The sequence below is a fragment of the Falco biarmicus genome, chromosome 10 (genome assembly GCF_023638135.1).
Source record: "Falco biarmicus isolate bFalBia1 chromosome 10, bFalBia1.pri, whole genome shotgun sequence".
Classification (NCBI taxonomy): domain Eukaryota; kingdom Metazoa; phylum Chordata; class Aves; order Falconiformes; family Falconidae; genus Falco; species Falco biarmicus.
The window spans coordinates 22,859,530-22,886,193 of NC_079297.1; the positions used below are offsets into that span (position 1 = coordinate 22,859,530).

The window sequence follows — 26,664 nt, forward strand, 5'->3', positions numbered from 1 at the left end:
TTGTCTCCTTATGCTGAAATGGGCATGCCCCTTGGCTGCATTTAAACTAGTTATTAGTCAGTCAATCAAATGTGCTTAAGTTGGTGAATGAAGCTTTAGTCTTGCCAATTTTTGACATGATTTACAACTGGGTATCCCAGTTGTCAGGTGCCTTATACATGAACTGAATCATCTCTTGGATTCCTTGGTTTTCTAACGCACTCCTGGAAATAGGAGTTGCAGTGTTTCTGTTAAATTAGGGTTTTGTAATTATTTATTAACCCAAACTTTTTTGGAATTATAAACAACATATTCATCTTTTGCTGTGTGACCAGTAAGCTGTGTCCGGGACAGAACACTGAGAATAACAAAGCCATGAAGAAAATCTTAACTTTTAAAACTACATCGTCGTTAATTTAAATTTCTTCTCCATCTATGCTTACTCTTAAGAAGCTGAAGCTAATACTACGTAGAAGAAGTGGGAAAATGTATTCTAGCATGGCCAGCAGGTCAAAGGAGGTGATTCTCCCCCTCTGCTCTGCTGGAGTACTCCATCTGGAGTGCTGCGTTCAGCTCTGGAGCCCCAGCATAAGAAGGACATGGACCTGTTGGAGTGAGTCGAAAGGAGGTCCACAAAGACGATCAGAGGACTGGAGAACCTCTCCTATGAAAACAGGCTGGGAATTGTGGTTGTTAAGCCTGGCGAAGAGAAGGCTCCAGAGAGACCTTGTAGCACCTTTCCAGTACCTAAAGGGAGCTTATAAATGGGGTCAGACTTTTTAGTAAGGCCTGTAGTGACAGCAGAAGAGCATAATGGTTTTAAACTAAGAGGGCAATCTAGATTGGATATGAGGACGAAATTCTTTATGATGAGGGTGGTGAGGCACTGGCACAGGTTGCCCAGAGAAGTTGTGGATCCCTGGCAGTGTTCAAGGCCAGGCTGGACGGGGCTTGGACCAGCCTGGTTTAAGGTGTCCCTGCCTGTGGCAGAGGGGTTGGGGGTTGGAACTAGGTGATCTTTGAGGTCTCTTCCAACCCAAACCATTCTATGATTTGGTACATTGACACTAATAGCATAGCTGAACCGTTCACTTAGTTTTGTATTTATTTTAACGTTGTAGTCTGTATGTTGATGTAAAGCATTGGTGAAGTTCATTATTTTTATTGGCATATTCTAAATCTGTTAGATATTTCAAAGCGATCACAAATGCTTTCTTAGCATCTAGGAAGTTGACAATGAGTGATTTTTGGCTTTTGATGATCTTTGCGGTGTTTGCATAGGGTAAAAATCTGGTCAGCACATGATTTTGAAACCGTAAATCCAACCTGCTGTTCCATTAAAATGACATCTATCTACAGTACTTAATATGACAGTGCAAAGACTGTATTTCAGAGAAGGACAATGTTTTGCCAGTTGTTAAGTGAATTACTTAGGGGTGCTTTCTTGGTTGTAAGTGCAATGTCTTTTTCATTAATCTGGAAGCTGTTCCTGGTTCCATGTCTGCTGAAGAGTTTGGCAATTTTTATTGATTTCTCCTAAGCCTTCAAAATTTTCATGCTAAGTTTTTGTTTTTTAAATTTTCCTGGATTTTAACTTTTATTGTGGCCTTGGGAAGGGTGGGTGGTTTTGGGTTTTTTTTCTTACATTTTATTTTTTGCAGTGGGAGATGCTTGATTTTAAATTCTATATATGTATCTCCATGTTTGGAATTCCTTCTGTTCATTCTGAATATGCGTTTAACACATTCTTTTGATTGTTGGTCCAGTCATTATATTTGGGAAGTGTTCTCTCCCGTAGTAAACAGGGGAGGGGGAAATCAAAACTGCTGCCCTTCCCTCTCCTCCCTGCCCACCACCCCCCCCCTCTTCCCCGCCAAGGAGCATTTATTTGGCCTTGTAGGTGTTACAGTTTTATTTATTTAATACCTAGTTCATACTTGTTCTTAGAATGGTTATTCACTAAACCTGAATTTTGGCACTGCAAAGCAGTCTAATGTAAACTTAATTTTTCCTTTGCTGAAATGAGTGTCTGGGACACCACTTCTGTGATTTATAAATGGGCTCCGAAATATTTTAGGTTTGAGTTCTTGAAGAATTAATGATAGCGACTAAATCAGTGTTGGTTGGCTAAGGATATTGTCCCTTAGTGGTGAGGTGAATTTTAACAGCTCAATAGGAGTAAGTTCCTGTAGCAGTGCGTGTCAGTTCACTTAGGCTTAACAAATGAATAAAAGATGAGGAGCAAAATCATATTTACAGAGAAGATTGTAGCAGCACTTCTTTTCTGTGTGCTAATGAGCTAAATCAGATTTTATAAGGGGGAGGAGGGCTTTGCTAAGAATAGCTGAACAAAATGAGAGGAGAATTTAAGAAGAAAAATAGCTCTGTGGCTAGTAGCAAAGTTAAAGGCAAAATTGTAAAGAGTTCTGAAACAGGTACATGTTCTGTCTGATATAGTTGCATGTCAATGTGAATTTATGCTCACATAACACTAAATAGCCCTATGAAAGGCACCACTGCAGCCAGATACCGCAATCTCCATACTGTAATTTCCTCCCCATTTTGGTTAATGTAGGTTATCTGTCAATAAAAGCAATTTTTACCGCTGAGTGCTTAGCTAACTGTAACCCTCCTCCATATCAAACAAAATTGCTAATCTTTTTTCTTTTATTCAGATGTGAGTGACAGTTCAAAAAGTTGTGAAATTATCTATTCGAAGAACAAAGTATGAGTAGGAATCTTCAGCGTGGCTCAAGTCTACTATAAAAAGATGGGATATGTAACACACTGTTGTGGACCCTCGTTCTGGAAAATCAGTACAAAAAATACATTTTTCCATGTGATTTCAGAGCATTGGTGTAAGAGAGTCCCTTTTGGGTTTAGAAGTTAACCTGAGAGCATTTTTCCAGGATTGCATCATATGTTTCACTCACACTTTCACATCCTGCATTAAACCACATGCATGCACATCAACAAGACAAGATTGTAAAAGGAGTGTAACTGGGGAATTGTTTTCATGATATTTGGTAGGAGTAATTGCGGCCACTGCTGTTTCAAAGCAACTGCGGTTATATTATACTATGTCAACAAAAGTCACTTTTGCCAGATGGAAACCTAATTACTTCAGAATGATCTGTTAGAAAGCACTTTTGAGATAGTCAGGCCATTTATACGAATCAGTAAAAAAACATTTGTGCATGAAACCTTTCTTAAATAAGAGCTTTCATGCGTTACAGGTTGAACATTACAGTGATACTTTTGGAAATATTAAAAAAGGAGACTTCTATTTAAAAGGTGGTAGGGAAATTTATTAGGTGATAAGAAAATACGAGTATTACCCTGTGATTTTTGTGATAAAGCTGATTGTGCTATTGTTGAATAGAGCAGAGGGGTGGTTTTGCTGTTCTCTTTGGCCAGACCCTAATATTGTGGGAGGTGGGATGAGATACAGAATGTACATTTCAGTGAGGTCATGTGATGCCACGGATATTTATTTGTGTAGTATTTGTTCCATAAAATGACTTAAAGCTTCTTTTTTTTGCCTTTTTTTTTTTTTTTTTTCCTTTCAATAATATAGGGTTTTTTCCCTTCTGTAGCCCAGGACATGGCTTCTTTTTACATTTGGGTGTTGGTCCCTTTGAGTTTCTTAGGGCACCCATTAAACAGACATTTTTTCTGTCACTGTTAAACCAGGATGTCACAAGTTGGGTTTAAGTGTGATAGTTCTGTACCTAGACTCAGTATTTGCTGTCGTAGCTTTTACCACCAAAGTATTTTTCTAAAAGACACTGTAATCTCTATAATTGTAAAAGAAATGTTGCAAGCTCTGTGGATGTCTGAGCTTCGTAGTGAAGCTAGGTTGACTGATGTGTGTAAAGGTCTGTCTTAGTTGTCAAGGTATAGTAATTTATGGATAGTCTGTCAGGTACATGATGTTTTAGATGGTGTATTTGCTGACTCTTAACTGCATAGATTTCTGACACATAAACCATCTCTTCTGAATTGCTTTCCTTGAAAGTCATTACGATCTACCTAAATCAGAAGACATAAAACATGTAGAACCAGATTTATTCACATGTTGTTAGTACCGGGGAGCAGTGGTGACCCAGGGGAATGCTAAAGTTTTCAGCATTCCTGCCTGGCATTGCAGTGCCTTCCCAACAGCCCCTTGAAAGAAAGGCACTGCAGATTCTCCTGGCTATCTCTTCACTTGTAGCTCCTTTTGTACTGCTGAGGGCATCTGTGCCAAGGAGCAGCTCCTGGTCTCCAGGACCAGTGCTGCAGACTTGCTCATGCCCTGTGGGCTCAGGGCCAAGTAGAGCAGATGGGTTCTGCCTGCGCTGGGCCCAAGTTTCCTGTAATTGCCAGAAGGCAGCCACCAGCCACATAGCACACTTTTTTTTTTTTTTTTTTTTTTGGTGGCTCTTCTACTAGTTCAGATTTCCTGAAATAATACGAGGGGTTTATCATAGATTTCCAGAACTGCATCTAATACCCTCTAGCACACCATGAAAGAATATAGGCTGGTTAGCAGGGAATGTGGCAGGACAAAGTAGTTTCGAGGCACGGAATCGTCTGGGCTGAGTTAGGGAACTGAGTGGAATGGAAGGAAACAAACCTGGTATGATTTCACCTGTTCTGGGCTGTTCCTGGGGTTATAAACCGGTTTGGTCTTGGAGAAGACTTCCTAGCTTTCTGCAAAGGAGACCCTGAGGGCAAAGTAATGTACAGGCACTGTGGAAGATCCAGAGGTGAGAACTGAAGAGTGAACTGGGAGGTGACATGATTTGACACTGCAGGTCTGCTTTCACACGGAAAGTAACTGTAGCTTTATCTCCTTTTCATGCTCTCTGAAGTAGCTTATGCAAGTGCCAGGAATATTGGAGCTGGCTTCTTGTCAACTTGTTCTTGTCGCTGCTGCTAACCACTTACAAGGTCATCCAGGATTTGTGCTCTAAATTAGACGTAATCATTCAAAAATTCCAAAAAGTATAGTTTTGTCAGGTATAATATGTTTGGTCTCTTGACTGTTGGCTTGTTAAGTCAGTTGGTTCCACATCTATGTATCCATGTTAGCACTTTGCATACTCTAGTCCAAGCAGAGGTATTATGGGAAAAGAAATTCACTCCATTTGATTTAAATGGTGTTAAATTTGATTCTGTGAGAACATGATAAAACGTTGTATGTACAGTGGATTTTTTATGTAATTAGACTAAGATATAATACTATGAAATGGCACCTCTTTGAATCTACTGACAAGATAGCATTGAGTATCAACTACCTATGTATTTCCAAAGGGTTTAATTGTGCAGAAACACTAAAAACTGCAAAATAATTTCTACCAGGACCTGAGGGAACCAAAATACCTGAGCAGTCATGAGCAGCCTCACCTGGGGCCTCAACCTCACCCTCTGCCCATGGCCCAGGAGCTCGCTTTCACCTCAACCCCACTTCTTGGCTGAGCCGTGCTGTGGCCAGACCATCTCCAGCCTGGCTTCCCGCTGGCTGGGCTTTGTGGCTGGAACCTCACATCTGCTGTAGCCTTGTGTCCAGCCCTGTCTTGTCTTCTGCTGTTTCTGACTTGTCTTGCTAGACAGTAGACCTGACCTGTTGCCCCATTTTGTCATGGGACGGTTGGCTAAGGTTGGTATGTCACCAGCACTGCCGTACTTGGGTGCTGTGGGACTGCACTGCTGCCCGTGAGGGCTGCCACCCCTGTGCTGGGGTCACCCTTGGCTCCTGGCTTGTCCTCCCCTCTTGGAGCAGCCCAACTCTTGCTGCTCCCTACCTGTTTCCCATCTTTCCCTGTGCTGCGGTTGGTAAGTCAAACATCCCTGCCCATGCTGCTTGTTCCTTTTCTGCACTGGAGGAGGTAAGGTCAGGTTAGACCTTTGCTGGGGAAATTATTTTGAAGTGGGAACTTCTTTAAGGTTTTTACAATGTTTTGTGTAAGTTTTTAGTAGAAAATCACGAAGCCAAAGGCTTGTTTTGACAGCTTTTCTCCAAATGCAGACTGGACCAGTTGACCTTGCTCCAGCAGGCTGCCAGAGTTTTGTGTGACTCCTTGTAACAGAAGCGGGTGCTCTTTTAAGGTTATTAGACTTGTCCAATTAAAATTTCCTGAGAAAGGATGCAGCAGGGGCAGAGATGGGTGAATGCTGCATTACTACTTCCTAGAGACTGTAAGTCACAGGGGGAAACTGAAGGTGTGAAGAAGTCTGTAGAGGATAATGAGAACTTGCCTCGGGGTACAGATGCTTATTGCTTCTTTGAAGAAATTAGTGTAATGCGAAAGGGGTGCTAGTTTAGAAATGCATCTAGTGATAACAGTTAGGTTTTTTTTTTGTGTTTTTTTTTTTGTTTGTTTGTTTTTTGTTTTTGTTTTTTTTTTTCTCTCTTAAGAAAAGAAGAAAATAAAAGCCCTGGTCTGTGAGAAACAGCACTTCTTCTTTTTTTTTTTTTTTCCCTTGTTTTCTCCCCAGAATAATGTGAAGGGATTTCAAACAATAGTTAACGACTTCCTTGTGCTCTGATCTGTAAGGTTTTTCCATATCTAGAGCCCCTTGGAAGAACTCATGTTTCATTGTTTTTATTTATTCTGGATTTAGTGAATAAATGTCTTTATTTCCCTCCTTCCTTCCTCCTTCCCCTCCCTTGTTCCAGGATGGTCCAGGAGGTGATGTTGTTCTGTGACACAAGGTTTGCTTGGATTTTGCTTTAAAATATATAAAACTGGTCAGTGTTTTCTGCTAATACAGTATAGAAAAGTAGTAGTATTTTCTTGTAAATACTTTGAAACATAAGCATAACTTTTTGAAAACAAGGAAATGTAAAAGAGTACAATTGGAATAAAAATAATAGGGGAATGAGAGCTAGGTGGCTAGGAACAGGTCTAAATATTTACAAGGCATGTGTGTAAGTCTGAAACAACTTATAAGATTCCATTGACATACTGGTAAAAGAAGTAGGATGGTGTTTATTATTGTAGCCATTCTAATTGCAGTTTATTTGGTTTACCAGGTATACAAAGGTGAGTAGTTCTGTGCTTGTAGATCTGTTATGACAGCAGCAATGTACTTGCAGATGTCTAATATAAAATCATATATAAAGTCTTTCTAAACTGCCTTTAAATACTGACATTGGTATGCTACCAGCAGCTGTGGCAAGGGGACGCCTGTTCCTGTGTCATCTTTTTTTTTCCTCTTTCCACGTTTCCAAGAATTATTTTGGACTGTTAAACCCAGAATTTTGGACATAGATCTAGGAACTAGTAGAGTCACCATTTCCAGTTTTCTACCTCTTAGCTCACTTTGGCATTGAGGAGCTACAGGTTCCTGAACAGAAGCAAATATTTCATAAATCAGCATTAGAAAACCAGCACATTCAAATCAACATAGGGGTATGAATTCCTCCATGGGTTAGAGATTTCTAAAGTTACATAGTAACAATATTTCATTTTTTTTCATTTTGCTGAGGATGATGCCTATTTTTCGTTTGAGGAAAAAAAAACTTAAATGAGAACTAAATGCTGAAGTATTCTTTCTATGTGTCTCAGTAAATGTACCAATACAAACAAAAAACTTGCTGTGGTAATCTATTCTGTTTGGCTCAGCTATATCAGTAACATCTCTTCTGATAATGAAATCATGTAAATGGAACTACTCTGATACAATGAAAGCCTGACTCTGTGGTAGACCTTGATCTTGTAGCTACTAGATTACGTTTCTGTGTTGTGGAAAGGGGGCTTCCCTGTATTGTTAAATGGCAGACAGTGGGCTTTCTGAAATATTTACAGTCTTTAGGGCTTAAGACCTATTGCTTTATACTATGTATCCTTTCTAATGTAGATCTGAATTCACCCTTAATTTTGGGAAACTTCAGTTCCTACTTTAAAATCTGTCTTTATTATTTTCTTAATTTTTATTCAGTGAACTGGACCCAAAATCCCGAAATTGTAGTTGCTAATCTTCCCAAGAAGTTGCTAGTATTGATTTAGCTCTGAATTTCAAAACACATAGTGTGTCGTGAGGCTGTGAAAGAACTTTGTGGTTGACAACTTCATGCTGTTAAATTTACTTCTTTTTCTTCTTCTTCTTCTTCTTTGCTTGGAATTTTTAATGGACAAGGAAATGTGTCAGTGGCAGTCACCTATCTATGCAAAATCTGCATGTTGATTTCATAGTATTTCAGGATAATGCTAGCATGTATCACTCATTTAGAAAATTTCTGTTTTTCAGACCTTGCCAGTACGGAAGATTCCATGCAAAGCCAATGCTCCTTCAGGGTCTTTTTTTGCACGGGACAACACAGCAAATTTCTTGTCCTGGTGCCGAGATGTAGGGGTAGATGATACTTGCCTGTTTGAATCCGAAGGCTTGGGTAAGTGTTTATTTATATAACATTTGGCAATTGTAAATAACTTTTCTTCTGTGTTTTGCCTTGAGAGATGGAATAGTGCTCTCAACAGATCCTGACTCCAAATCTGACCTGTCTGACTCTGTTAATTCTGCCCCTTATCTGAAGCATGAACAAATAAAGTAGGCAGTACTTAAAATTCACTCAATTTTAAGAGGAGCTTAAATGAGAGAAAAATCTTGCTATGATTTCTTGCACGCAGATGATTTTTTCATCTTATTTGATCGTGGAACGTTTGTTGTATAAGGTGGTGCTTTTCTGTTTCAGGGGAGTAGGATGCAAGTGCATGCCGTTTGGGCTGTAGACATTTAGCTGTTTGTGCAGATTCAATGGATTGTGCCAGAGGCCAGAAAATATGATTTATTTTTTTTCTTTGCTTCCTGTACTGACCTTTTCTCCAGCTTATTGTCTTGTGCAGCTCTGGACCAAAGCTGTGCGACACTAGTGCTTCAGGGTGTTTCATCATAAAAATTGGACTGCTCAGGAAATCACTGTTCTAATACTACATATTCTTCATTATTTTAACTCTTCTCTCTTCAAAGGAAAACTTAGGAATCTTATCTCGAGAGTCCTTCAGCCAAATATCGTGAAATGAAGGGAATCAAATGTTTGTTGGTTATCTGAACTCAGATAAAAGTGTAAAGCAGTTGTGATGATAGACAGCTCAGTGTCTGTGGAAGACAAATGAACACTGTCCTGAATCAAGAGGCTTCTTTGTTCTGTTGCTCAAAAGGTCTTTGACTGCCTACTTGAAGTTCTTATCTGTGTTGCAACTGATCTATTCCCCTTCTTTTATAGTTTTGCTCTTCTAGCACAACTATTCGTGAAGCGATGTTTTTCCCCACAGGAAAAAAGAACAGACAAATAGTGAGGGTTTTTTTTATAATGAAAACAAATTATTTTGTATCTCCAGGAGAAAATGCTTGACAGAGAAGAAATCAGTATCACAAAGGTGATGCATCATAAGGAGGATATATATGTATTGGCTCTGTTTTTCTATTCAAATCCTTAAGATGAAATTTTTTGGGGGTGTGGTATATCATATGCAAGGTGAACAGTAATTGTATTTCCAAATCTTTGGAATGATGGAGAGGTTGATCGTTGCCTAGGACCAAGAAATGTGCAAACACAAGGAGGAAGGAGACACAGACCTCCAATGTCTGAGATTGGTTAATCAAAAAATTAAATGGATTTAGGCTTTATACTGCTATGGTAAACCCAGCAGTTTACCGGTGTTCCAGTAATAAGTTAACTGTGTAATTGAAAGCATGTTTTTAAGGAGTTTTTTCGTGCATTTTTAGGAAACCAGATCTTGTTTAGAGATTGAATTGTCATAGCTGAAATCCTGTCATTCCCTGGAGAAGTTAATTTTTACACATAGGCAGTGCTTTGCCTGCTACAGTATAACATTGAGTGTAAATGCACCTGGAAGGTTGATGTTCTCAGTGACTTCATCTCTCAGAAAAGTGAAGTGAAACATGCCCATATATACAGTGCACAAACCTGTACTGTATTGATTTGTTGGATTAGTGACTGATTTTCTTCACTGATTGAAAACTAGGTTCTGTTGTTTTCCTTTTCTGAGTGTTACTACTTATAGAAAGTACTTGTTTAAAAGACTTACGGTGCTGGAAATAAGATGAGGACTTGGTAATATTTTGACCTATTTTTCTGAACTTGAGAAAGGGGTAGTGGCCGTGGCATTTGTAAAAAAGCAAACCAAAAACCCAACCAAAACCTAACAAAAAAACAACCAACCAAAAAACAACCAACCAAAAAAACCCACAAAACCACACCAAAAGCCCCACAACCAAATAGCACCGAAGGGAAAAAAAACAACCCACCCAGAAACTATCATTCTCCCTGGCTTGGAGCTAGAATTCTTTAAAATTTTGGTTTCAGTTGAGGTTTCTCTAATGCATTAGAAATGGTGATGACTCATAGTAGCTGCCAATCTAAAGCTTTGATGTTCCTCTCTCTCCAACAAATCACTTCTCCGCTGCTTGGGAAATAAAAACTCAGCAAAGGTAAGTAATATCAAGGATTCTCCTCAAAGTGGTGAGAAACATGTATGAGTGACATCTAAGCATTCCCACTGCCTTATGGAATTCTGCTGTATTTTTGATAAGTAATTGCGGTGAAGGTATGGTTGCGGAGGTAACTGGGTTTTGTGTTTTTTTGTGGGTTTTCCCCATGGCTAATAGACTGTACTGATGTGTAAATTGCTAGTGATGAAGCAACTGTTTCTGTCTACACTGAGGAACCTTATGGTGTTAATGTTCCTGACTGACTTGATGCTTATCCTCCTTTTTTACTCTATTCTGCCTGCCTTATGGTATGTAAATACTGTATTATGTAATTGAATGCACATAGTGATATTCTCTTCATGCCGTTGTATCACATAAAATGTTTGAGGCCTTTTTTTGGTGAATTTGTATTCTGACATAGTAAATCTTCAAAATCATTCTTACAGCACTGAAAGATTTGAATGATGGATTTGTGATGCTACAGATTTCAAAAAAAAAAAAGTCCCTAGTCTATCCAGAGATCAGCAAGTTTAGTTAAATACTAGGTAAGAAACTATTAATTGCTAAATTAAATAACTAAAATTAATAACATTTCTCATTACTTAAAAATATGTTCTCATCCTGATGAGTTCTGTAGCCTTTAAAGTCGTGCAAGTATAACTGCACGCAAACACACCCGACACTCCCGGTTTCTTAGCGCTCAGACTGAAGTCATGTGAAGGTATTCCTCATGGGAATGGAATGGTGTCAGACAGATGCTATAGCAGATAGGTGCAGTCTGTGCCTGAGGAGCTCGCGGGCGATCTTGAGTGTCCCTAAAGGCTTGGTGCTGCAAAGTTTTAACATTCTAGGGCTGATCCAAGCAAGTAGGTGAGTAGACCTACTCATGTCACTTGGTGCCCTTGTCCATCACATGTGCACTGATATAGTGTCTGTTTAGTTAAAGTTAGGCAAGGGTTGAAATGCTTTGTTGGATTTAGCTAAGCTAAACAGGAAACAGGATCAAAGTCTTCAAAGCAAATAAAGGGGGGGGGGGGGGGGGGGGAGGCGGGGAAGTGGTGTTTGTTTTGCTGGTAGATATGATTATGCTTCCTAATCAGTAGAGTTACTTGAACATATTTTTGAAAGAGATCAGTACAGAGCTCAAAAGTTTGAAAACAATGCACTTGCATAATATGATGCATTTTACCTTTTTGAAGTTGAATCTAAAGCATCTGAACTATGCTTTAACATATTTCAAAATACAAACAAATGGGACATAGTTTTCTGTAAAGATTTATGATACAGCCAGAGCTGACTGGTAGCAATCTCTATATATATTGCCCTTTGAACTTACTTTCTTGCCACGTCTCTGCATTAAAATATCAGAGTTAATGCCTTTGCAAAAGAAAAGGCGGATGGCATACCTGTCTTGTATAAGCAGCAGAAAAGACATTAGCATCTGCAACAAATATAGCAACACGGTACGTGGGGATAGTCTTGAATGCTGCAAAATAGGGGGAGGCTCTGCATGCTCGCTGTGCTCGTTGATCGATTTAGTGTAGTCAGCGTCTTCAAAGAAGAAGAAATTAGCTTTGTTAGTGAAAAAACCTATCATCCAGAGTCCAGACTTTCATCATCTGGGCAAATCTTGAGATACCCTGTCTTTGAACAGTGTTCTTAAATGTATCAGAGGTCAAAATTTGTCCTGTATCTAGGACTTGGAATGTCATGCATTAACTCTTCGCAGCCTAAGAAAAGTAATACTGTCTGTAACTCCTCTGTTCCCATAATGTATATATTTTTTAAGTTCCCCTTTGTAGTTTTTAGGGCAGCAGATCCACACAGCTGTGGTAATTCAATTTATGGAAGCATTCTAGGTGGAGATATTTGTAAGTATGGTGCTCAAGCCTGAAGAGTGTAATACTTGAAGAAAACTCTTGGCCGAATAGTAAGAATGGTAAGATTTTCTATGTTTGCTTTTGTTAAGTGAACTTAAAGCCTAATTTGTGAACTCTTTTGTTGGTAATGTAGTGTTGTTGGATGATTGTAGGATTTGGAATCGACGAATAGTCCACACCTCTTCTATGATAGAGTCTACCCGGCAAGAAAAGGGTTTGCCACCGAGTGTACCAGCATGCCCATGTGTGTTGTCTGTTTTGGGAGTTGTTGGATGATATTGTTGCATTTTTGTTTTGTGCTTGTATGTTATGTAACTCTGTGTGTGTGTGTACATGCAACATGGGACATGGGCTTCTTTTGATGCAACGTAGTGATTAGAGTTTAATTGATTGTTTCCCTAAAAAAAAGCATCTAGTGTTTTAGTGGAAGTAATAGACTCAAACACAAACACCTCTGATATTTATTCTAATGATTTTTTTGAATTTACATAGGAAAAAAACACTCAAACATCGATAGCTTAAAAATATTATGCGTGGGGTAAATGATTTTTTTTTTTTTAAACTAATACTCCAGTTTATCTAATTTCATATTACAAGATGGAAGTATTTTGGCTGTTCTTTCACAGTGACTCATTTACAGCTTGTAACGCATGTTACATTTTAATACATTTAGTTGCATCAGAATAAGACTTTGTCATATCTTTCATAATATTTTACCAAACAACTCATAATATTGTTGAATGTGTCTCATTCTGAGGACTATAGAAGCATCCTGGACACTGTGTTATTACCATTGGATTTTCATTTTAAATTAATGAATTCCAACAAATGATTAGTGCTTAGATGTTCTTTATATTCATTCTAGATCAGTTATTTACTATCCCTATATCTACTGTGTTTGAAACCTTAACTTTTTTTGAGACTTCCATAAGTGACAGGGCTGAACTCCTTGATTTAAGTATGTCATAGTGCAACTGATGCAGAAGCAAGGATACATGTGGAGTTAGTTGAACAAAGTAAGTGTTATCAAAGCAATGTTAAAAAAAATAAAACACCAACAAAAACTACCATAGTATCAGAAGAAAAAGTATTAAAGGAGAAAGTGACAGACAGTAGGAAGAAGGATGAAAGGATCAAGCTTTTAAAAAACTTTTCCTAAATGTGTGTGAATTCTGATAGCAATTGGAAGCCTATGATAGTAAATACTAAGCCCCTTTGGAAAATCCCTTTGCTTCTAGTGAGCTAAAAATTGGTTTAGAAGCAGAAATAATACTCACTTGTTTGATTCAGCTATGCCTGAGATGTTTAAAAAAAAAAAAACGTGACTCCACTGAAATGGTTTATGAAAATGTTAGGAGCCAAGGCTTGAAATTTGGCAGGGAGGTGTAAGAACTTTGCTCCTGTGTCGTGGTTGGGCTTTCTGCTAATTGCTAATTCTGCTAAAAACAAAACAAAAATCCCCAACCAACCAGAAACAAGAAATTTCTTGTTGGTTATTATGAACACTCCTGGTTTAAATATGTGCAGCAAAGACATGATATCCATGTGCAGGGTGTGTTCTGTCTCCTTACAGCCCCAGGGTCTGATCAGCACTGAAAGCAGAGGCTGTTCCTTCTTTGCTTTCTCCGCTTCTCCTGGTAGCATCCAGGCACTGCAGAAGGGAGCGATGAAGGCTGCAGAAGTGTGGTGAGCAGTGAGTAGGAAAGAAATGAGGTACAAGGAAGGAGAACACTGGGTGAGTGATCATGAGAGCAGGACCAGTGAAAGGAGAAAGAGCCAGCAACAAGATGGAAGCAGTGTGGAGCAAGCAGTTATAGCCAGAGAGGAACAGGGATAAAAGCTTGCTAGGAGCTGAAAAGGAAGAATTGTTAAAGAAGAGTGGCTGGAAGTAGCTTGAAAAGATGCAAGCAATGAGGACAGCAGGTGAGGATTTGAAATAAATGAGATGGCAAGCAATAGAGCCTGTAACAGTCAGGACACCTAAAATAAGCTGGACTTGTATGTGCTAGTTCTAAATCTTCACATTGCTTTTATGTTAAGCAAATATCATCAGTTAGATTCTCTGGCAAGGTGAATATTTCCATTCCTCTTATGCAGTAGATCGGCATAGTGCTCATGTCTTCTACATTTACAAATTGCCATTTGCTTACAGTCACTTGCTTGGGCAGTTCATCTTGCTAATGTTTGGTAGGGGAGGATTAGCTACTGGTTCTCCAGGAATATTATTTTCTTCCAATATATAAGCTTGAACAATTACAGGAAATTGCATTAAAAAATTGTGTTATTGATGCAAAGTGAAGTGCTTGGGCTACAGTTAAGGCTGACTGTACTACATTAGTTAAACTATTTAATTATTTTGACCAGCCTTTCATGTGGTCATGGGCTATTTTTTTCCCCAGAGAGCTGTGTTCTTTTTAGAACAGCCCGTGCTCTGCCAACATCTTGGTATCATATGGTTCATGAAGTGAAAGAAACTCTTAGTGGTGTGTTATTTTCTCCTTGCATGCCTTATTTGTTGGAAAAAATCTGAAGATGTTTGGAGAGTGATGCAGGATGCTGAAAGATGATATTTTGCTGTTGCTACTGAACAGCATCAGAAGAAGGGACTAGATAGCACCTACATGCAGTGGGAGGATCCATTTTGGACTTTGTAATGGGATCACTAGTTGTGTTGGCTTGGATTTCATACAAAATGTAGGATTAGGAAACTCAACAGTACCCTGGAGATCAGGCAGGACGTATTTCAGAATAGCACCTAGATAAGTGTGTGCTTTTCTTGTATCTAATACCTGTACCTTTATTCCATGTATAAGATAGGAATAGTGCTACTACTTAACTCATAGAAGTCTTAGAGGAATCTTAATTTTTGCTTTTTCTTTGAATACTTCACAGCATACAGTAGCTTTGTTGTGGAAATGAATTGTTGACTGTAAACTTTAAACGATGCGCAGTGAATTGCGTATGTGGCCATAGACAGAATGAAGGTGGTTTCTCAAAATAATTTTTTGGCTTCCAGTGTTTACTCTGTCCTAACTGCACATAAATTTTGACAATTACAGAAAATGTGTTGCTTAACAAATGTCTGTTTGCCATATAGGATATCTGGGGTTAAGTGATCAGATCAAAAAGTGGAGGTGGTGCCTCTGACTGAAATGCCACTATTAATATAGATGATAGTAAGTAATTCATAAAATCGTAGATGTAGTTCCCCCAGGAGCAACAGAATACCATGGGTACAGGTGTTCCATTTCAACCTCAGCTTCCGAATGAATTGCCTGTAGTCCTCAACTGATAGTAATTATTACCATTTGAAAATGTAATTATATGTATATATAAAACTGTGTACATATATGTAGTATATTTAGCGATAAACTGAAGTACGATCAGAATTTAAATGAAAATTCAAATTAACAGTACAGTGAGCATTTATATGTGAAATATTAGGATTTCTACAGATTGGGGGGTTTAGTGGCATACTTGTTATAATTAATGAAATAATGATTTTGATGCTGTGTAGTGCCTCTGAAATAGTTTTTGCCATATCTTTTATCAGATGTCTCAAACTGCTTAGAAAATAGCAACTCAACTTCTATAAGTAAACTAAGAAAGGAAGTGTAAGAAATGTTTCTCTTTCTGTTCCATGTATGGAAAAAAGCATAAAGGTAGCTTTTTCTTTCAGGCGAAAAGTATCTCAAAATAAGTACTCAGAAATCAAGGCACTCGAAAGTGCTACTTGCTCACTCAAGGTTCTAGTGAGGGTCCAAGATAGGTGTGGAAACACAGACTCGTGTCTCTGTGGCTTTGGCTGTGACTCCTTCCCAGTCTCTTGTGAGCTAGTAGCCCATTAAGCAGCTCTGCTTTTGGGAAAAAATGAAAATTTGGGTTTGAGTATCTAAATTATTTCCAGTGGGTATTGCAGTATACAAAATAACATTTGTTTGTCTCTGAAGTTCCTGAATACATATGCTGGTATAGTCCTCAGGAATGCCAACATTTTCTTGGTAGAAGTGCTGTGTCACCGTCTTCTCATCGGATGAACAGATGTTTGTTTTTTCTGGTCAGTAATTGCCTGCACAGCTCTTCATCCTCTAACAATGATTTCACTATGTGTTCGATGTGAAATGCATGAAATATCTCTGGATTATGTTGGGTCAGATTTGCTAAAGGACTTTGAATTTTGTTTGGGTAGAAGAGCTTTAAGCATTGACAGGAAAACATTTTACCTTTCTGAATCAAATCTTCTTCTAGTTCCATTTATGGATCTCTTCACAAATGATAAAACTTGAGCCTCATTTTTTTTCTTCTCCCTTACAAAGTCCTTCATATTTGCATATGTTTGAATTGCATTTCAGAAATATTGAACTCCTTTTGACTGTTCCAAGACTGGTTTATTGCATTTGTATTTTGTGGTATGCCTTATTTCTTAAAATCAGTTTTACTTTGTGGCAGTCCCAACTGGTTTAAAACCAAAGCAGCGCAATACATTTTTAGGGTCATGGATGTAACACTTTAAAAATACTGATTGCTAGTAAAGGTAGATGTTTCATAAAACTACTGTGTTGTGGCAAGGAAGAATATTGAGAATATCTGAAAATCCAAGCCTGCATCTTTTATGTTCTTGATAACAGATGGCTGAAAGATAAAAATACTTCTCCTAGTGCAGTGCCCTTTTAGTATTCGTGCTCTGCAGTTTCAGTTCTGGAAATGTATTTGGATGAGATTAGCAAGGAAGAATGCATACATCTCAAAGTCCTACATGTACACTAATAAAAGATACTGGGATGAGCGTTCAGCTTCCGCAAACTACCATATATTTATTCAAGTCCGCGAAGCTGGAAGTTGAAGAAGCTGAAGATCTGCCCCAGGGCATTTAGAGGTGTTTACGTCTGTGGATGCCTGTTCTGGGTCTCATGCGTACAATATAGGACAAAGTAATAACTTTTAGAGCTTTAACTAGACATTGAAATATCTTTTTCAGGCATGGTATTTTTTTCTTCATGCATTTGAGTTAGGTGAGTGTTTAGATAACCAAAATGCTTATACAGCAGATGTCTTGACCTTACCTCATAAAAAAAAAAAATCAGTTTTGATGCTGTTTCTTCTGATTAGTATGAATATTCACACACCAATCTGAACTATACAGTACAAATCTTTCAATTATTGTGGAAATTTCTAAAACCTGAATTTTAGCTGCAACATGAGGGTTTTACTGCAACAAGTATTTCTGGAGAGAAGTTGACCACGTACTCATAATTCCTTTTTTGTTGTTGTTGGTTTTTTTCCCCCTCTTCCTTCTTTATTCCTTTCTTCTTTCTGGACGTTTGGGGAGTGGATTATGCAAACAGCCACAGGCATTTCCTCAGTTACTGATTTTGGATTTTGTTATTATATTTTGCTGGACTTCTCTACAGAACATAACCTACAAAATGGGGGGTGGGGAGGGGGGGAAGGAATTATCTTGGATGATGGTGGTATTTCTTAAAGAGAAGTTAGTGCTGTGTTACAGCTGCTTTTGAAGCTTAAAACCTTGTTTCTTCTGTAGAATCCAGGCATGAAAATGTGCATAGATGTGTGTAAATAAACAGAGGGGTTTTTTGTTTGGTTTTGGGTTTTTTTATTTTATGATGAGCTGAATTCTTCAAGTATTCCAGTTTCATATTTGCTCTAAGAGTAGATGTATAATGAATTCAGGGCTTAGTTTGTAATGAAATATGTCTGTCTTAATACAATTTCATTACTTCTGTGTTTTAAATAATCTAAGAAAAATAGTGATCTAAAGGATAGAAATTCTTTTAGTTTGTGAGAAAAGTATTACTTCCATTTATTTTTGACATTCTACAAATTGTAGTGTTCTGCCAGAGCTCTTGATTATTTTCAAAATTGTTATGAATGGCTTGCATGTTACCAAATAGCCCAAATAATTACTCAGCGATTTAGATTTAGAATGGTGTTTTCAAAGGAAGTAAAGGATTATGAAGTGGGAACTGCCTAAATCGTCTGCACTCTGAGAACCACTCCTCAGTCCCATCCTTTTTATTCCAGTAAAAATCCACTGCAAGCCAAAGAAAACCAAATTTTTTCTGAGACAAGAGTTAGAGAAGTTGACAGTTAGGTTCTATTAATCACTAAGATCTTTAAAACAAATTTTATTTATAAATGTGTTCCATCTTCATTTTGCTTTTCCAGTTCTCCACAAGCAGCCAAGAGAAGTGTGCCTTTGTTTGTTGGAACTTGGAAGGATTGCAGCAAGGTAGGTGAAAATATTTAAAGAATGAAGAAATATTTGCATTCTTCACAGCAGTGGCTATTGAGAGACTTACCAAATCAGCACATCTCAAGCAAACTTTTATTGTCATTAAGTTCAAGGAGAATGCTTGTCTTGGTGTCACTCAAGATTAGCTTGTGGGCAGTTGTTAACAAATATAATGAAATCTCTGTCCCATCACCTCGATGAAGGTATTTGTTGGCTGACTTATTAAGAGAGGAAAGAGTTAAGAATTTTTTTCTAAATAAAGCTTTGAGCTGTTTCTTCTTCTGACAGTCAGATCTCTCTCTAGACAATTGCGATTTCATTAACTTCACTGATAATAAGTTGATCTTCACATAACCAAAATCTGACCTAAGCAACACTGACTCTTATTTAAATAAACTTAGATCTGATTTTCACCAACAGAAGCAATACGAGAACTGAGTTAACAGTCTGCATTCTATCACTGTCAGATGCTTCTAGCCAGACTGGCCCTTCAGTACATCGTAGTATTATCTTTGATGTCAAGGCAAGTGACTTTCGCTAGACAATCAAAATGACAGTAATGAGAATGTGATTTTTGCTTTTTTGCAGATGCAGATTTAACAAGCACAGTGCATAAGATTTGCTGAAACATACATGGACAGCAGTGTTGCTGCCCAGCCTTGCAAGTAAATTGCAGTTGCATTCATGCATGTGTATCAAATTGGACTGCCTTGCCATACAAATAGTTGCATTAATTTCAGAAGAATTTCTTGTGGTTACAATCAAGGCGAAGGAGATGCCTGTTTATTTCTAGCTTAAGAACTAGCATTTTCACATTAAAATTGCGTTATGAGCATTCCTGTTTTGTGAATGCAACTTGCTTGGGAAGCTGCTTAACTAGTAATTTGTCTCTTGGTGAAGTTTCAGAAAAGCCCTCTGTGCCAGTGGAAGCTTGCATAGGAATTGTGTTGACCAGAAAAGGTTGATTTCCACGTTGCAAGATTTTTCTTATCTCTAAAGCTTAGATCCAGTCAAAAAAAAAAAAAAAAATTAACTTTCCATGGATAAGGAAGTGTTGTGATCTGTAGGTGCTCAATGAAATTGATATTCATGAATCTTAATTCATGAGCAAGAAACTGTGCTTGCAAGATCCTCAGCTTGGAGGTAGACCTTCCAGCATTCAGAGACCGTATGCCCAGGGCATAGCTGTCAGAAATGGCTGCCATGGGTTGATTACTTGATAGTATCCAGCTTCCTCAGAGAATGCAGGCCAGTGTTTAGACAGCTTTCTATTTTGCTAAAGTCGGTTGAGTTAGATAAATCTCATTGCGAAATGAAATTAGATTTCTGAACAGATTTACAAGGGTCTTAAGATAGAATCTTACCCTTTATATTTGCCTTTTGTCTCAAGCTTCCGTGTCTCACATTCTCTGTTCCAGGCATGAAAACAAATATTGAATCAATCAGTGTTTTCATTTATTATGTGTATCTATCCATTTGCCTTTGAGATATCTTTTTTATTTATAATACATGTATATTGTCACATGCCACTGATTTATTGTATATATTATATTTATGTTACTGTATTTCATTTTTGTTTATAGCTTAGACGACTAATAACGTATGTGTCTCTACTTGTTCCTGCTCTAATATCTCTGAAAACAAACAAAACCCCATTTATAATCTCGTGAGTTTCCAAGGTGCACAGAAACTTTTGAAGGGGAACATGAGGTTAATAAAATTGAAAAGCACATATGTGATGCCAATTTTGCCTGAGCTGTGTGGTAAACTAGAACTATATGGAAAAGGAGAATGGATAGTTGCCTCCACTAAGCGTAGGAAAGAGCACAATAAACTGACGTTGTGCCGCTTTACACAGGAGAGAAGCAGGGTGCATGCTTGCCAAATTTGTAAGGCAAACTGGGTCACTTGACAGTCTTAGGAGTCTGCTTTCCAGTGCAGGAGCTGCAGAGATCTTGGAAAAGGTGCCTCAGTATGTTTTTAAAGAATGAAAATAGTAAGAGATGCTGAATAACTTCTTTCTTTTCTCTTCCTTTTCTGTTTTAGAAGCAGAAAGATGTTCATTGTGGCTTCTTCATCACAAGGAGCCAGCTCCTAGCACTTTGCCGAGCTAGATTACTGTTAGTCTTTAGGGTCTAGTATTCCTATAAATCATCTTAGGCCCTTCTTCTTAATGAAAATAACCTCGGGATTGAGGCACATGTGAGCAGGAATGGGGATTGTTTGAGGAGGAGGTAGAGTTGAGCTCTGTTCTGCTAAACTTGAACCCAATCCACAGATACTCTGCGGATGAGGAGACAGCTGATAACTGCCCTATGCTTTAGCAGTGCTTTTAGCATGTTCTTTCATAGTGTCCGATTAGCCAAATTAGAGACGTGGGCTGGCTGGCTGGACTATGCAGTGAGTGGAAAACTGTGTGACCACTTGGCTCACAGTGTGGCAGTTCATATCTAGGTACCAATAAAAATAACATCACCTCATAAACTATCCTGGATTCCAGTTGTTTATGAAAACGAAACTCTGAGGTTATCTGTGAAATTTCAATAGCTAAAATGGGCCATTTTATGCACCGGCAGATACTTTGTGGGTAGAGAACTTCCCATGAGAGAGGGAAGTGTCCCACAGGGTGTAAGCGAGCATTGACAATACATGGGACTATTGCAGTGGGTTGCACAGGTCCAACTTTATCCCAAATTATTTTCAAGTCAGAGATGATACAATGGAAAACAGCTAAATTATCTTTTCTGCAGAAAGAATGAAGTTCTTGGGTAACTAGGGGGCTTGGTGTGTGTGTTAAACAATACCCACAGGTCTTTTGAAATTACTGTTGAGCAATTTCAAGACCTTTTTGCTATTGTATTCAGTTTTTCCTTGGTAAAAGTGGGAAGTGGTGCTCTAAGAAGTCTGTTGGAGATCACATTACAGTCGAATGTTGCTGCATTTGGAGTTATGAGAAGGCAGGCTAGGAAAGAGCAGAAAAGGAAATTCTCATAGTACCTTCCAGAACAGAATTTGCACCTCTACCCCTCCCAGAAAAGATGCGGGTTTTACCATTTCAGCTTTCCAGCAACTTTTCCGCAGGTTGATACAATGTCTGGGAAAAAATGTGTGTGTGTATATTTGTTCGTTGGTTTCATTTTTCAACTCATCACCAGAGGAATTCAGAATATTGGAAGTACAGGGAACTTTAAAACTCAGTAATTATGACAAAAATTGGAAATTATGGGAAGCAGTAGAAAGAAAGAAGCAGCATTGCTTGGAGTGTAGGAGTTTTATTTGATGAGTAAGGCTGCATGCAGGTGTAGGTTTAGAGCCTAGTGGGAATTTTAAGATTTACAGCCTGTCGGCATCTGCAGGCAGACAGGAAGTAAATGGATTGTATATAAGTGCTTGCTTCAGTGTTGGCTGGCTTTTCATTAGGCAGACCGCACCAGTTAGAAGCCAATACAAGCACAGATTTGGTTCTTGATTTTCTTTGTATTAATTTCTAGGCAGTAGTGTAACTAAATTAAAAGCTATCAGGAAAATGCAAAAGATTATATATGCACTTACGCCCTTTCTTGGCACACTTTTAACATTATTAAGGTATTTAGCTGAGATTTTCATAAAACGTTTGTTACTGCTAAACATTTTAGTGTCCAGATCTTTACCTAGATAAACCAGCCTATTTCTGCATCTAGGCTGTGGATTTTTCTGCTACAGAAGAAAATATTTTTCACTTATGCAAGTGGTTTGCTGTGAGAAGCCTACCTGGCATGATTACTTTTCCAAGCTGAAGTCCTCCTCTGAAAAAGGAAATCTTTCTATTTTTCTGGATTTTGTTCAGTGTTGGCAAAATAAAAACAAAACAAACCAGAGAGGAATTATCAGTGATTAGGAAAATGAGATGGGCTTTTAGACTTCTGTCCAAGCTCTGCTTCTTGCTGTGAGATACTGGTTTAATCACTTGCGTGACACTTCCAAAAGCAGAGGTTGTTTTAAAGAACTTACTTTCCAAGTGCCGTGTTTGAGATGCTCCATGCCGAAGTTGCATGTATTTTGTTTTAGTTGGAGGTACAAGTGTTCTGCCACTGTAAACAGAGATCTGAAGATTACCTGTCCAAAATCAGTTAGAAAAAGCATTAGCCACTTCTGAAAAATAGGGGCCATGTCTCAATGTATTTATCTATAAATTCAGTGCAATATTTGAGACAAGGATAACTTTTAATCCCTTTTCATCTGGATTTCTTTGAAAAATACAAACACAAAATATAAATTGTTGAGCAATTTGAAAGGTGGTTGTTTGGAGGGGAAAAAAAAAAGTGGGGGGGAAAAAAGACAAAAATGTACTGAACTTGAATCTGTCTTACATGGCATAATGATTTTTAAGGCCTTTTGTTGGTCATAAATTAGTCATTCACCAATATATATGTTATCAGACAGAAAAGTTGGAAATAACCTGTATTTCCTGTCAATTTGATCAACTGAGAGGTTCCATCTAAATTAATTTTTGTATTAATTGGGAATGATGGCATTAATATTAGATAAACTTTATACATGTTTACTAGTGTGTGTAGCATTCTGTTATTGCACAGTAGGGCAATATAGAAGGTATAAATTCTTTTCACCATTTTGTTTTAAAATACGTAATACTTTATAAGGACTAGTAATTTGTTTGCATGTTTCCAAAAGGTTTGGCGTGGAGCCTCCTGGATTAATAAAGCTGGAAAAAGAAATTGAACAAGAGGAAACACTTTCAGCCCCTCTTCCGTCTCCTTCACCGTCACCAACAAAGTCTCCTGGGAAAAAGAGCACAGGGAAACTGTTGGATGATGCTGTAAGTTGTGGGAGGAAGCTTCTTCCTATCTGACCCGTTCTGGTATGCGCTTACTCGCAAGGCACACAGAAGGCTGAGTTTAACATCTGACTGGATTTTAAAGATTTGCAGACTGATAGAGTTAATTTATTTTTGACCACAATTATTTATGCCTGAAGATTGGAAAAAATGTCACACTGTGTAGGAGATCTGCAGTTCAGGCTAGCTTTGTGCTTAGGGCCAAGTTCCCTTCTTATTACTCCGTTTTCTTTCTCTGTTCAATTCTTATTCATCAACTCCCACTTCGTGTTTTGTCTGAAAAAGGACTGAGTCAGGACTAGGAGATTTGGCCCATACTGACTTCTACTGAATGTTAACAAACACTTCTAAGTTATCTCAGCCTAATTTTTATGCTGCTGTTCTGTATGTTTCTCACGTGGTAAAAAAACAAGCTTTTTTTTGCCTCGTTGGGAAGAAAGAATCTTGCTTTGAATTTTGTTAAAGTCTTTGCACTACAATGCAGTGTTCATTTCTCTGATACAAACCCTAGAGGGGTTCACTTGAAGTAGCTGGAATTAGATGAAAAGGATACATTTTGAGACCATGAAAAGGTTAAACTTGAAAAGTACAAATATATTCCATAAAAAGAAGCAGTTACTATAGTAACTGCTATATTACAAGGTAGATGTGCCACCTGGGAGTTACAGAGCACTTCTTGAAAAATCCATGTGCCACTTTTTTGTTACAAAGAACAGATGGAATATTATGGTCATCCATTTTATTGAAATACTTTGTACTGTTTGATGCAAATAATTACCTTTAATGTTTTTTTAGATTTTGTATTTCTTCCTCAATTTTGCAAAAGCACTTGCTTAAGTTTCAACAGAATTCAGAACAGTTATGTGTAGAGGGAGGGTGGAGACCGTGTATCTTATAGGAACAGAACAGAGTGTGAAGGTTGTCTCCAACCACCTCCTTTAATTTAGAAAGCAGTAGGGATAGAAACAGCGTGGAATTCATCCAGCTAGATTCCTGACCTGCTCTGCCCCAGACACTCACACCATAAAATAGCAGCAGTGCTCATACAGTCCAGACACAAAATAAAATAGGATATAATTCTTCCCTCTGCTTCCTTATTTGATTTCCAAATTCCACTCAATAATACTTCTGTGTCCTTCGGGATAGTAATGTAATGGAAGCCTCAATAGCAGGATCAGCAGTGAAGGGCTCATTATCTTCTGTTTTACACCAGTATAAATCTGTTGGCTTCCATTCTCTACCGGCCAGAGATGGCTCTATTTTGCTTACACAGTTCAAAACAACCTTGGACATATTCCGTCTGGCTGTTCTGGGTTTTTGTTTGATGAACCCTGGTAAAAACAGCTCTTAAGGCATAGTTCACGCTATCCATTTTCAGTTTCCAAATCAGAGAGGTGTTAAATACCATAAGGTATTATGTCAGAAATCGCTAATTATTGGGCAGCGTTCAGAGGGCTGTTGCCAAACAGTCCTGTAGGCACAGTCCCAGTCTTGGTACCACTTTCCAAGCGATACAGGAATGCAACTTTTGCATCCTCAGCAGCCTGCGCTTGGATTTAAGTCATCAACCACTGACTTTGTGTAAGTTACCCTATTGTATACTGACTGCCTAAATAGTTTGATTCTCCAGAAATGGAGCCTGACACTCACCCATGTTGATGAAAATCAGTGGAATAATAAATCATAAAATAGTTGAGTGATTGTACATTCAAATTGAGGACAGCTCATCTGATACTTGAGAAACACTTGTGTGTGTGTTCTTCTGCTAAGCGTTAATTTGGAATGAAATTTTTTACAAAAATATTATGCTCTGATTTAAAAAAAAATTATGTAAGGATAATGATGATAAAATACTCCACAAAGTAATAAAGTTAGTCAAATAACAACATTGAACAATTTCAGAAATAAATGGAAAGCCTTTAAATTGGTCAACAGGGCTAGTTTCAAAAGTGTTTTTGTTCTCTATTGTAGTATAGAAACAATAATTGGTTAACCTTTAATTTCATTCTGGTGTATTTAACATACTATAACTTTATTCTAAAAGCAGATCTGAAAAACATTTGCTGTAGTTCAGAAGCTTTTCTGTTCGTTTATTCAAGATAACCAAAACACCTATTACAGTGCCGTAGCTTTGCCCTGATTCCTTTTTTTTTTTTCTCTTCTGAATCAGTTTAAGACTATAATTTGTTAGCTATTCTAAGAATATCCTTTCTCAGACCTCAGACCACTTTTACAGGCCTCAGTTTACAAACTGGATTTGAAGAGGTCTTTGAAATATTATTTGAAGTGGTCAAAAACTCTAGGAAGTTCCTCTGGCATTTTGTATTGTCTGACACTGACATACTAGGTCAGCACTCATCCAAGAAAACTGCAGCGTATGAAAATGCTGCACTTGTTATCGCTGTTCCTATGCAGCAGTGCAATTTAAATGTCAAATAAGAGTTTCTCAACTAGATCTGCTATTTTGGCATTGATAGTTCTGCTGCTTTCAAATCACCGAAAAGTCCAAAATACACCTCTACGAAATATTAATGCCTTTGGTAGCACGTGCAGGGTCAAGTTTTCACAACAGGCAGAAGTCCAGCTGATGCAACTAATAAAAAGCAGGAAAGTGGTTTTCATCTGTCTTTTCTCAGCCCCTGTTGTTGGGGCTATATAGTTAGGTTTGGCAGTGATAGAATATTCTTGAGAGGGCTTTAAATTGCCCTTGATTGCACTAATGCCCTAAGGCAGAGATCATCAAAAGGTAGTTAACAACACTAGGGAGCATCTTGGCATAGCTTTGTGATTATGTCACAGTATTATTCTCTGTATACTTTTTTTTTTAACGTTAGGGCACTGTTTGAAAGTGCCAAGAGAAGGTATTGGGCAGCACCTTTTATTGATAAGCAAGATGCTTCTGTATTATATTTATTTATAAGGGAAAATACTCTGTTAGGACAGCTTCGTTTTGCCTGTCAGCTATGTTAGCACTGTGACAGTTGAGCTGATTAATCACAAAATACTGAGAACACACCTACAAAATTTTGTTGCTGAACTCAAATTAACAGTCTGACTTCAGTTAAACAGTGCAAATTTCATGTTGAACTGTGTGATACTGGTCTCTGTTTTTACCTCATCACAGCTACGAAATCGTTCTTGATATTGGAAGCACCCTAGCCTGGGATTACAGAAATATTAAGAAAAAGTAATAAAATATCATCAATGGAGACTTAGATTAGTGATACTGTGTTATGGCAAATGCCCCCTTGAATGTTTTGCTACATGTCCTATTT

The 26,664-nt window shown here is 38.0% G+C and overlaps 1 protein-coding gene across 6 annotated transcripts in view; it reads left to right on the top strand.

The window, feature by feature from the left end:
- GAS2 (growth arrest specific 2) overlaps positions 1–26,664 on the top strand; it is a 98,265-nt gene that overhangs the window by 30,353 nt on the left and 41,248 nt on the right. For all 6 annotated transcript variants that reach the window (XM_056354550.1, XM_056354548.1, XM_056354545.1 and 3 more), the window contains exons 4-6: positions 8,218–8,359; positions 18,489–18,552; positions 23,227–23,371. In XM_056354550.1, coding sequence (XP_056210525.1) covers positions 8,218–8,359; positions 18,489–18,552; positions 23,227–23,371 — 351 coding nt within the window. The remainder of the gene's footprint in view (positions 1–8,217; positions 8,360–18,488; positions 18,553–23,226; positions 23,372–26,664) is intronic.